Below are 13,532 nucleotides of genomic sequence, written 5' to 3'. Positions count from 1 at the left end.
TTCCTGTTTTCTTTAATGGGTAATAGTGAAATTGAGAAGGAGGCAGAATAGTATTGTGTGTTAGTTAAACTGGAGAAAGTAAGGCAATAAAAATACCTGGAAGGATGTTGTGTACAGAAGCAGAGAGGGATGACCGATGGAATTCTGTATACCTCAGTACTCAAGAATGGTGTGGTCCAAGGAGGTGAACTAAGTGGTCTGAGAGATAACCCTAAGGATTTTATGAGGTGACAGCAGGGAAACATTACAGAGATTGCATAACCGTTGAGAAGAAGCCTTTAAAAAGTTGGATTATAAGGTTTATGCAAATAAAGATAAAATAGAGTTATTTTAAACCTCACAAAGCAAAACAGTACATTAAAACTCAGAATTGAGATTCATTTGGTTCATTGGGACTCTTGACTTCAGAATGAATGTCATTGCAGTCCTTATATCTTTGCGTGTAGTTACAAGCATTCTTAAGACTTTTATTAAAACATTTATTTTCCTGAGGAGCATTTAATCAAGTAATGTATGTGTTTATTGTCCAAACTGTATCACACCTTTCATGGCATTTGTCTATCCCCATCCCCAAAAGGTGTATTTCTAGTTGTTTTTTCTTAGCTGAAAAAAATTGCTTCTGTGTTGTTCTTTAGGTGCAGGCAACCATAGATACTTTATGGGCTACCTATTCTTCTTGCTTTTTATGATCTGCTGGATGATCTATGGTTGTATTTCTTGTGAGTACAATTAGCTTTTTACCTTCTTAAGACAATTGTATACTTTTGCGTATTACCATGTTAGCAAAATATAATGGGGATAAGTCTTTTAACTAAAAATTAATGGCTTTGGACACCTTACTGCACTGAAGCATAAGGAAAAAATAGATACAGAACTATAAACATACTCAACATATAGCATAAGCAACAGAATTATAGTTAATTCTGAAAAACATGTTAGCTTAATAGGCTTTGCAAAGCTTTTGGGTAAACTACATCAACATTTTTCACATCACGTGCTTGCCTTACTCTAGTAGCTTACAGATTTTGTGACTGTGCTAGTTGCTCTTCCTTACCAGACAGTTGGGAAAGTATAGTGAACTTCACACAGAACTTGAAATATTTTGAAAAGTAAGGTGTAATTATTGCTTGCTAGAGAATATTAAAAGTTACTCTTTTAAGAATAAATTGCCATTCACTTGATCATATGGGTATAGAGGAAATGATGTTTTTGTTTTGTTTTGTTTTTTACACTGAGAACATGGTTTGAGAAGGGGTAAATGAAGATGTTAGTTACTACACTTCAGGGCTTGGTGGTACTTATCATAATATATATTATAGCCTGGCTTAAAAATAGGACTTGGAAGGATGATTTCCTAGTCCTCTTCTCCCACAGATATTAAGAATAATGTCTGTTATTGCCCTGATGAAAAAGGAGGCTACTTCCTCAAATAGAGATTAATGGAGAGAAATATTTGATAAAAGATCTTGACCTAACTTCTGGCCCAACACACCAGAGAGAGAATACGGCCTAAAGCAGCAGTAGTTTTTATGGCAGCAACTCTCAAAGAGGATACTTTTGTTTTGGAAAAAGCCCCTCTCACGGAGATGATCTCATTGTATTTATTATATGTTCCCCCCCCCAAAAAAAATTTTTTTTACTTATATGCATGTCACCTTATCTCTGTATAAAGATGTTAATCATTATATGTAGGCAATGCCAATCAAATAAAAACTATACTATTTAAGTACAGTAGTTTTTTTGTTTGTTTTTTAAGATTGCTGCTTTGTCCATTTCTATCTTTGCTCTGATTTTTTCACTGATGTAGAAAGGGATTATTTAGAAGTATAAAAGTATAAACAATTTGTATCGAAAGTTATCAGTTAAATCTAGACTTTTGGATCATGTTTTCTAAGTGGTGCCTCTTGCAGTTGTCTTCGTGAGGTGGTTGGATGATTACTGAGTAAATGTGAAACTTCTGTTCTCATTTTAGACTGGGGACTCCACTGTGAGACCACTTACACCAAGGATGGATTTTGGACATATATTACTCAAATTGCTACATGTTCACCTTGGATGTTTTGGATGTTTCTGAACAGTATTTTTCATTTCATGTGGGTGGCTGTATTACTCATGTGTCAGATGTACCAGGTATGTGCAAGTACATGGCTGGTTCCATGGCTGGTTCTTTAGTGTGCTGACAACTCTTAAAACTCCATTCCTTGTTGAAAGATAATAATGCATTCTGTTTCCAACCAATCCAGCTTTTCAAGGATTAAAATTTTCCACTTAGTTTCCTTCCTCTTCCTTTACTCTTTACTTTTCCTTTCTAGCTCCCACTCTCCCTCCTCCTCTCCTTCTTATAGTATGAATTTTCTTTTTATATTATGAATTTTCAATACTACTTGTGACAAAACGTATTTCTGTTGTTCCTGATTCAGCTATATCCATTTGGATATAGGTGTGAGCTCAGATCGATGATGCCGTTAGTTTTGTGTTTATTCATAATGTTTTATTACCTACAAATGTCAGTATTTATTCAAGAGTCTTTTTTTAAATTAAGGATTTTTTTGAAAGCTCTTTTTTAAAGGGGCTCATGGAGAGGTGGTCTGTGTACATAGTGTCCATCTCTCCCCAAGCCCAATGCCAAATCACCTGTGCTTTAAACATTTTTCCTGTTTAACTGGCTACTTTTCACCAGAGTCAAAGTGATACCATGTAAACAAGCTTGACAATCTCCTAATGGAAAAACAGAAACAGATTTCACCACTTTTTCCCCCTTGAGAATTAACTTCTTTTACATTAAAACTTATTTTCCATCAGAGGGAGTTAATGGTTTGCTTTCTCTTACCTCCTAGATATCATGTTTAGGTATCACTACAAATGAAAGAATGAATGCCAGAAGATATAAGCACTTTAAAGTCACAACAACATCTATTGAAAGCCCATTCAAGTACGTACATGTTTATAAGTTTAATATTTTATTTTGGCATATAAAATTCCTTACTAACCAAACTTAGCAAATATCTAGTGAATACATCAAAGAGAAATATTTTTTTTTAGGTATGTCAATAGGATATGAAACAGGGAATTTTTCTTTTGTTTAGCAAGATGTAAAATAGCTTAGAAATCCTACTGAATTCTAAGATTTCTGCCAGACATAGCATTGGTTAGTTTACCATAACTTTAGAATTCATCACATTAACTGCATGTGAATTTGTAACATTTTTTTTTCTTATTTGCACAGTTCTAACTCTATTGATCTACTAACATTTGGTATAAACAGAAGTCTTTATACATTAATATTCAGCTTTAACATTGCCATAAGTTTTTACAAGTTTTCACTGATAAATGAATGTATCCAGAGAATTGAAATATGATTTTTAAAATATAATCAATTGAAATTTGTATATAGGGAAATTTTCTAGACTCTAGGGCAGCTGCTTTTCAGTGTGAATTATTTTATTTGTCCTTTGAATGACAGAAAAATTTCTGTACACATAGTTTTATTTTATATTTCCTTTTTTTAATTGAGGTGTAATATATAACATTTCAAATGTACAACATAATGATATTTGTGTATCTTGAAAAATGACCAACACAATAAGTCTAGCTAACATTTGTCACCATACATAGTTACAGAATTTTTTTTCTTGTGATAAGAACTTTTTAAGATGTGTCTTGGCACCTTTCAAATATGGAACATAGAACTATTAACTGTAGTCACAATGCTGTGCATTATATCCCCATGACTTATTAATTTTATAACTAAGTGTGTACCTTTTGACTCCTCTCACTTATTTTGCCGACACCACACCCGCAGCCCTCTGAGAATCACCAGTCTATTCCTTGTGAGCTTGGTATTGTTTGTTTAGATTCCATATATAAGTGAGATTATATGGTTTTTGTCTTTATCTTTCTAATTAATTTCACTTAGTCTGAAGCCCTCAAAGTCCATTCATGTTGTCACAAATGGCAAGATTTCCTTATTTTTTATGGCTGAATAATACTGCGTGCACGCGTGTGTGTTGTATGTACATACATATACCACATTCTCTTCATTCATCCATCGATGAACACTTACGTTGTTTCTATGTCATGACTGTTGTAAATAATGCTGCAGTGAACTTGAGGGTACATATATCTTTTCAAATTAGTGGGGTTTTTTTTTGTTAGTTTCTTGTTTTTTGTTTTTTCAGGTGTTTTGCTTTTTTTTCCCCAGACAGATACTCAGAATTGGAATTGCTGGATCATATGGTAGTTCTAGGTTTAGTTTTTTTGAGGACTCTACTGTTTTCCTAGTAGCTGCAACAATTTAACCTTCCCACCAATAGTGCATAAGACATCCCTATTCTCCACATACTCACCAAACTTGTTAGTTCTTATCTTTTTGATACTAGCCATCCTAGCAGATGGCAGATGTGAAGTGCTATCTCATTGTGATTTTGATTTGCATTTCTTTGAAGATTAGTGAGCATCTTTTCATGTATCTGTTCGTCATCTCTATGTTTTTGGAAAAATGTCTGTTCAGATCTTCTGCCCATTTTCTAATTGAATTGTTTTTTTCTTTTGAGTTGTATGAGTTCTCTTTGCTCTTGAGTTGTAGGAGTTCTTTATATATTTTAGATATTAATCCCTTATTGTATATGATCTCCACATACTTTTTCCCATTCAGTAGGTTGCCTTCTCATTTTGTCGAGGGTTTCTTTTCTTGTACAGAAGCTTTCTACTTTGATGTAGTCTCACTTGTTTACTTTGCTTTGGTTTATATTAAAAAATTCATTGCCAAGATCCATGTCAAGGAGCTGACCACCTATGTTTTCTTCTAGCAATTCTGTGGTTTCATATCTTGCATTTAAGCCTTTAATCCAGTTTGAATTAATTTTTGTGTGCGGTATGATATAGTGGACCTGTTTCATTCTTTTGTGTGTAGCTGTCCAGTTTTCCCAACATCATTTATTGAAGAGACTATGCTGTTCAGTAGTTCAGATATATAGCTCAAATAGCTCAATATATAGTTCAAATATATATGTATATATTTAATTTTACATTTAGTTTGATGCTGAAAAGTAGTAGTTTCCTAATTATATGAAGTATTTAAAACTTTTGATTTTTACTCAAGCTACTTGGCCTTCAATTTTTTGTGATGCTATTAATTATTGCATGCTTCTGGAAAGCATACAAACCGTTAAATGAAAGCAAAAATAAGGGAGTTGGGTGGTTTTGAGAATTCTCCCATAGGCATGATTATTATATAAAATGGAAAACTGTGACTGCTTTTCCAGAGGTATTCTTCAAGTCCTAAAATTCCCTGAACTTACCCTTGACATTTCTTTTCTTAAATTGTTACTTTTAGGTACATTGCCAGATTCATGCTGTTTGTAATCATTTTGCCTTTTACTTTCTCAATTTTGGATAGACTTTGTCTCCTTGCCAAAGAGCTGCCCATCAAGGAAGAGTTTTATAAAAAAAATTACATAGGACACAGGAATGAAAGAAATGCAGATTTGAATAACTTTAAAATATAATTGTGTAACCCATTAAATTAACAAAAGAGAGAAGAAAAATTAGTGTTGGCAGAACTATGAAGAAACATTAATGCATATATATTTGGTAGAGTTATAAACAAACAGGTTCTTTCTGGAAAGTAACCTGAGTTTTTAAGTTTAGGAAAGTATATATTTAACACCAAAATTAAATTAAACTCATATATCAAATTACTGTACTAATAGGCTTTTTCTTTTTCTTTTTGTTGGGGGGATATTTTAGCCATGGATGTGTAAGGAACATTATAGACTTCTTTGAATTTCGATGCTGTGGCCTCTTTCGTCCTGTTATCGTGGACTGGACCAGGCAGTATACAATAGAATATGACCAAATATCAGGATCTGGGTACCAGCTCGTGTAGCAACATCTTTATCCTATGAAGCATATTGCTGAGTGGTGCCTGAAAATTGTGTCTGTCCGTGTCTCTCTCACACTCGAATCCACATTTTTGAACAATAGCATGCTATATGTAGGGCTAACAGTGGATTTTACAGTCTTTTTTTCAACACTTTATTAACAAAAGTAAACATGGACAGAGCACACTGCCACTTCTGGGAAGAATAAAGATCATAAAAAGGAATTTTAATGGTTCGTAATGTGGGAATTCACAACATACTCAACTTTTTGGTTTTGTTCTCATAACATTTTTCACGAAGAAAGAGTGAACTTATTCTGAACTTATTCTGTTGATAGACATGGTATACTGATCAGAAATGTTCAATTCTAGCTAAAACTAAATTTATGATTTATGGCTAAATTTTATGATGCACTCTACTATGACTATTGCAATTAATTCCAGGAGAATGGTCTCAAATTGATTCAGACTAGTATTATGTACATTTTAGAATGTACATGTAAATACTGTGATCAAAATCATGTGGTTTTATTAGGGATCTACTGTAATGTGTCTTCAAGGGCACGAGAAAATAATGTTCACAAGAATATGTGCTAACACTATTTTATTGCCATCAGCTGTTGCAATGCTGATATATTTCTAGTTCAGTGAAATAATTTGTAGTAACCTTGCTCTGAGGTTTTATGGTCTGATTAATAAAGCACTTGCATGAGTATAGTAAGTCATGTTATTTTGTTCAAACTTAAAAGCCCTACTAAGTGCATGATACACCTCATAGAATACTAGCACATACTATCCAGTAAAGCATAAATTAGAATTTAATTTGATGTGCAAACAGTCCAATTTTTAAGAGTTGAGGTAATTTCAAAGCAGAGCAAATAAGTTCATGCAAAATTCTCAGTAATAGAGATAAATGGATATACTTCTAGAATTCTGAGCTGCGAAATAAATTGTAAACAAAATAATGGAGTTTAGCTAAAAATGGAGCATGATCTCTGTACATATAGCACATGTGAATAAAAGAAAAGCTAATGGTATATTCTGGTTTTTAAAAAATGACCTATCAGAAAGAATTTAATCCTCAAGATTATTTCAATTTCCCCAATATTGAATGTTTTGAGGTTTGTTAATGCTGTCTGAAACCATTTCAGAAAGATCTTCTTATTGTTAAATGTGATGCACTGATCAATTTTTGTTGCAGCATTTCCATACTCTCACGGTGAACTATTAGTCACTGCTTCCATAAATATTGTTTACAGAGTGAGACTTGGTTTAGTCCTCTTAAGTGCTGTAGCAAACTGTGGTTCGAGCAACCTGTGGGAAACCTGTGAGAGGGAATGGGCTTGGGGGAGGGTGGGGAAAGGGTGGTCAGACTGATGACAGATCCTAGACCAGTGTAAAGATTGTGTATCTGTATATAAATAATTTATCAAATAGTTTTCTCTTTGTGTCTGTATGTGTTAGTGTATTCAAAGCTGCTCATTTCATTTTATCCAACCAAAAAGAAAAGGGAGATAACCTAATGAGCTTCTAGTGATGTTCAATATTGCTGTTAATAGGCATTATACCCTGCAAGTTCCACTGCATGTCTGAAGCTTGGTAAAATTAGTATTCTCTGTAAAATGCAGATTACAGGTATTAAAGCAATCTAGTGGTATACCCGCCCCTTGCCTTAGTAAGAGGAGCAGTGAAAATGTATATAGTTGATGTTCAGTATTTCCAAGTACCATTTTTATATAGTAGTTTCTTTGACCATAAGTCACACATCAGAAAGATTACCTTTAGTGTATTTGAGTGTTTTAATATTAGAAAATTGGCATACGTACTTTATTTTTGAAAAGGGAAAAGATGGGTGTGGGGTGGCAATAGCATTGTGCCATTTTGTCATAGAATGTAAAAAATTGGTTAACTTTACAAATGTCTCTGCTAGTTTTGACTACTAATTGGGGGAAATTTTAGATAATTTTTAAATTCAAAGTTATTTATAAAAGGCTAGAATTTGTTTTAATTTTTTGTATTTTGAGCCACTTCACATGAAGACTCGGTTGCAATTTTTATTGGATACATTTTTATTAACAGTCGAATATAATGGTGGTATTCTCAAGAGTTTGGATAAGGGTGTTGTTACCATGTTCTTTCTTTGTGGTACAATATTCTTTTCAGTGCAAAAGAGATGTCTTTCAGTTCAATAGAAAAGATACTCTAGATACAGAAGTACGTGGAAAATACTAGCAATGTTAATGCTTTCGTACTAACCATCTCGCAGTGCCGGTAAGATCTATAGTTTAGAGATGGTCAGGTGGTCAGATAGCCAGGAGCCAGCTATGCAGCAGTGTACTGTACCGTCCGTTTACTTACTTTATAAGTCGTGTGTGTGGAACCAGCTTAACCCAGTTCTAAAGTTGTGTATGAAGGTGACCCTTTGGGGAATAGTTCATATCAGCTTAATTGGATACTTATAGCAAATAGGAACTTACTTCTCAGCCCGGAACATGAATTACTTCTTTGGAGTTTTTTTCCTTCACCTTTTTGTTCCCAGGAATTTATTTGAAATATTAATAGGCATAAAGCAGTATCATTATACTTAAGCTATGGATATTTTTATTTTATATTTTCTTTATTTATAACTGTGCCAAGTATTATTTTGCTACTTACCGTGTTACTCTGTGGAAAGAAAAACCTGTAAAGTGTTTAATAAATTAGCTCTCCTTACATAAATTAAATCTGTTAAAATTTTGTAAAATATTAATCAGAATAAATATTGACTCTTAAGCGTGTGTTTGTTTGTTATTTCGTTCAGTTCACTTCAAGAAATTGACGAGACACTGGGTAGTGGTAACCTATTATATTGAAAAGATTATTATGTATATTTGTATCTGGAACAACTAGGATTCAAGTGGGAGGACTAGAAATTAGCAAAAGTAAAAGGTGGTGGTAGTATTTTAAAAAACTCTAATCCCATGTCTATGTATATGTATGTAATTAATACTTTGTAAGTAAAAGGAAATTTTTCTTTAAGAATTTTGGATTCCATAGAGTAATTAGGATCCTCAAGGACTGTATGAATCTCCAAGTTTTAAATCTAAGTATTATCTAGAGACACTGTGGTAAAATTTTGGAAAAGGAAACCTACCAAACATTGATCTCAGTTACTTGAAAAGCTATGCATCATAACTTCTTTTTTGGGGAATTTAAAAAGGAGAAATTGTGAAGGTGCCTTTTCCTGCATGTGCATGTCCACATGATTGTTTATGGGTTGAGAACCCAGTGGTATTAAGTATTTTCAGACTGGAATAATTAATACTCATTTCATAATTATTTTATGATGTTTAAAGTAATGCGTCCAGAGCTGTGTAGAGCTCAAGGAACAATATTTTGAACAAGTATAAAAATAAAGCAAATTCTGCAACAAGCCATCAATTTTCATTCCGGGTATATTTCTCCCCTTCATTGTTGACTTACATGGATCTCTCAGCCCTTCCCAAGATTGGTAGGTTGTACCAAGATAAGGATACCAGATTCTAAGAGTTTATAGAGATAACTGGAAACAAGTGGTATGTATCAGGACAAGAAATCTTAGCTTGTCAAAAAGTAAATCTTCAGTTTCATAAAGTTGTTCATATTAAGAGTTACTTATTAAATATCTTTATGTGACTTTACAAAATGGAAAGTCTGTAATTCCAAGTGGGATATTCAGAATGTTCCTTCATCGGGGTCAGCTAAGTCACAAACTCCAGGAAACCAGATGTGCCTTTTAGAAAACTTTTTGCCTTTGGAGTATGAATTTTTTGCTTGGATAAATTTTACCTGAACATCTGTCATCAGACATTTACTTCGATTGAACAATACGTTTTAATAGCAGTGTTTCTAGCACTCCAAAAAAGGGACTGTTTCCATTCAAAGCATCAGAAAGCCTCATTGCTGCTGGCTTGCATCTGTAGGTTTAAAGTTTTCATCAAATTTGGAAATTTTCAGTTATTAGGTCTTCAAATATTTTTCCTTTTCCCTCCCCCACCCTCAGGAAACTCTAGGTACACATTGATTAGGCAACTTGAGATTGTCCTACAGCTCATGATCAGTTCATTTTTTATTTTTGAGAGAGCACGGGGAAGGGCAGAAGGGGAGGGAGAGAGAATCTTAGACTCCATGCCCAGTGCGGAGCCCAATGCTAAGATCATGATCTGAGATCATGACCTGAGCTGAAATCAAGAGTTGGACACTTAACTCTGAGCCACCCAGGTGCCCCAGTCAGTTCACTTTTTAAATTCTCTTTTTCCCCAGTATTTAGTTTGGGTTGTCTTCAGGTCTTTAAGTTCACTTAAATCTTTTTCTGTCTAGTTTAGTCTATTGTCAATACTATTTAGGCATTTAGGGGATTTTTCATCTCCGACATAGTTTTCACCTACAGTGTTTGATTTAGACCATTTTTTATATCTTCTGTCTCTACTGTTTTGAAGATATGGATGGAGTACACTGATAATTAACTTTTTATTTTTTTTATATTTTTAAAAGTGAGAGTGAGTAAGCAGGGGAGGAGTAGAGAGAGAGGGAGAGAGAATCCCAAGTTGGCTCTGCTCTCAGCATAGAGCCCAGCACGGGGCTCAGTGTCACAAACTGTGAGATCATGATCTGAGCCAAAGTCAAGAGTCACGCTCAACCAACTGAGCCATCCAGGTGCCCCATAATTAACTTTTAATATCCTTACCTGCTAATTTTCACATCTATGTCAGGTTGGGTTGGTTTTGATTTTTCCTCATTGTTGCAAGTTGTATTTTCCTGCTTCTTGACATGACTAGTAATTTTTTTTTCTTTTCAAATTTTTATTTAAGATGACTAGTAATTTTTGATTTGGTGACAGACACTATGAATTGAGTACTGGATATTTTTGTATTCCTACAAAAATTGCAGAGCTTTGTTCTGTGATGCAGTTATTTGGAAGCTTCAGTTCTTTCAGATTTTGTTGTTAGCAAGATTGGTTAGGCAGGACCGAGCAGTGTTCAATTTAGGATTAATTATTCCCCATTGTTGAGATGAGCAAGAGCAATGTACTCCATCGAAAGCCCCATGAATTGTGTTTCCCCGTGTCACTGGTGGCAATGAACAGGAACTATTCCCAGCTCCATGTGAGCACCAGACTTTGTTCTAAGTCTTTCAGTTGCTTTTTTTCTCTGGTCTTGGACAGTTACCTCACAGGCGCTATCAGCACATGACTGAAGACTTGCAAAGTGGGGGGTGGGTTGTCCTCTTCATGTCTGTGGAGTTATTTTTCTGTACGGCTCTCTCAGGTCCTTTGAACTCTAGCTGCCTTGGCCCCTCTGGACTCCACTCAGTCTCAACTTGGGGTGCCTCCCAACCCCACCTGTGTTTTCCCTCCTTGCACTACAGCTGTAGCTTGGAAACTCTCAAAACTAGTGAAACTGCTAAGCCTAAGACTGATCTCGTTTCCCCATCACTGTTCTTTGTTGCCTGTTGTCCAAGGCCTGAAAACTTTTTTTTTTTCTGATGTAATTTGTGGTTTTGGTGTTTCAAGTGAGAGGGTAAATCTGGCCTGTTACTTTCATTTTTGCTTTAAGTGGAAGTCTGAGTTAACACATTTTTTAAAATTTTGTTTTAATTTCTGATACAGAAAATATTGGTAGATGTAATTGATCATAAACAATAGCTCCTTGGGCTCCTCAACAATGTAAGAATGTAAAGGGGTCCTGAGATTAAAAAAAAAAAAAAAGTTTGAGAACCAGTGGACCAGATTCCCAGTGCTTCTTTTAATATGTTAGTGGTTCCATGTGCAACTAAAGGCTCTCGAGTTAAAACAGACTTCTCAACCACATGTTCTCAAGGCCTTCATTACGCTAGTGTGTCCTGTGAATCTACAGCTGTGTGTGTATTGATACAGATTGGTAGCAGCAACACTTGCTAAACTTAACTGATCCTGAAGATTTTTGGGAACTAGAGTTCCCAGCCCTCCTCAAATATACCAAACCACCACAAAGGACTGAAAACATCCCAGTTGGGTCACTTTAAAAATAAAAGTATTTATTTACCATTCAGCACTTTAATAACACATTTGGATTACTTTTGGGCTACCCTGTTGACTTATTCCAAATGATGAAAGTGATTCCTCCCAGAACAGAGCCTACACAAAGCCAAATTTCTTCTTCCACTCCTAGAACCACTGGTAGCTAATTTTACATTTTGGGGGGAGCTGTTTGTTATGGCTCCCAATTTAAGAATAATTTTGAGTAGGTTGTTTATTGGGTAGAAACCTCAAATTAGTAGGCACCTGGCAGCTTTGTTTAGAGTAATTTCCTTTCAGATATCTACTAATATCTCCAATATAATTTGGGAAACTTAGTAGGTATGGGAAATGTTGGTTCTGTGTGGGGAATGGTTTAATATTTACATTTGGGTTACCTGTAGCTACCTAACCAACCTCTCAAAAATTTAGTAGCTTAAAATGGTGTTTTTGTTCACAGATCTCTAGTTTGCTCAGGACTCAACAGGAATAGCTCACCTTGTTCCACTTGGTGTGGGCTGGGATGTTCAAAACTGGGGACTGGAATAATCTGAAGGCTCACTCATGTCAGTTAATACTGGCTGATGGTCGAGATCTCTCAGTGGAGGCTATGGCTGTAATACCTCCATGTGGTTTGGACTTCCTCAAAACATGGCAGCTGAGTTCCAAGATTAAGCTTCCAAAGGGAAAGAGGCAGGCAAAAACCATTGCCTTTTCTAACCTCACCTTGTCCAACATATTGTGCTAAAAATGAGTCACTAGGTTGGCCTTTATTCAGAGGGAGGGGAATTAGTCTCCGTGTTTTGTTGGGAATGTCAAAGAATCTGTGGGCAAGTTCTAAAACTACTACATACAGATTTAGAAGTTATTCCATAACTGTTCTTCAATTCAGCCTATCTTCATTTATGGTTGATTAGCTTCCCCAGCCTGCTTAACAAAGAGGCCTTCCCCTCTCCCACAGTGGAACTTGTCTTCTAAGACCACATGAGGTGCTCAAGGCTATGACGTAAATAAGCATGAATTCTTTCACCTAGTACATCCTCAGTTGATTTCTTCCCACTAAGTTTCTGCTTATGTTTTTGATGCCATACATAGCACAACCGCTGTAGCTTTTCAAAATAAGCAATACAGTCTGTTAAAACAGGCTTTGGACAAGATTAAGATATGTTCATTGATCATGCTGGTTTATTTTACCAATCTCACACCTTACCCCTGAAATTAAAGGTTAGATTGAGTCTTTGATAAAAGTTTCTGGGGAAATAGTGAAAATATTGTGTATAGTCTGGTGCCTCCTTTTCTACGTGAGCCAGCTGAATGTGTCAGGACACTGCAACATTCTTTGTAACTTATGCAGGATTGAAATGTTTGAGGAAATCACTTCAGTTTCCAGGATTTAGTAAGTTACCATGTATCAGGTCAGAGTGGAGTCTAAAAAATGTCACACCAAGCCTCAGGTTCTGTACTTGTCTGTAGGTAGCTGTTTGTAATGATCTTTAGACTTAGATGAATTAAATATTTCAGTGTTTTGTTTAACTGTGCCCACCACCCTGGGTCCTTGTGCCTTTCTGAGGAGCTTATTAGAATGGCTTCTATGGCCCTACCTCTAGAGTCTGCTTCTGTAGGGCCTGGGAATCTGCT

The 13,532-nt window shown here is 35.2% G+C and overlaps 1 protein-coding gene across 5 annotated transcripts in view; it reads left to right on the top strand.

Annotated features, from left to right (window-relative positions):
- Nucleotides 1-13,532, top strand: part of ZDHHC17 (zinc finger DHHC-type palmitoyltransferase 17) — a 104,002-nt gene that overhangs the window by 82,068 nt on the left and 8,402 nt on the right. For 3 of the 5 annotated variants that reach the window (XM_053895737.1, XM_053895734.1, XM_053895735.1), the window contains 4 exons: nucleotides 636-719; nucleotides 1,973-2,130; nucleotides 2,838-2,932; nucleotides 5,749-8,653. In XM_053895737.1, coding sequence (XP_053751712.1) covers nucleotides 636-719; nucleotides 1,973-2,130; nucleotides 2,838-2,932; nucleotides 5,749-5,887 — 476 coding nt within the window. In that variant the 3' untranslated portion in view covers nucleotides 5,888-8,653. Of the gene's footprint in view, nucleotides 1-635; nucleotides 720-1,972; nucleotides 2,131-2,837; nucleotides 2,933-5,398; nucleotides 5,705-5,748; nucleotides 8,654-13,532 lie in introns of those variants that run through there. The other 2 variants (XM_053895736.1, XM_053895738.1) reach the window with 2 other exon arrangements.

The sequence above is a fragment of the Panthera pardus genome, unplaced genomic scaffold, assembly GCF_024362965.1.
Source record: "Panthera pardus isolate Hobbes unplaced genomic scaffold, ASM2436296v1 HiC_scaffold_6, whole genome shotgun sequence".
NCBI classification, from domain to species: domain Eukaryota; kingdom Metazoa; phylum Chordata; class Mammalia; order Carnivora; family Felidae; genus Panthera; species Panthera pardus.
This window is presented reverse-complemented; position numbering and strand designations above follow the sequence as displayed.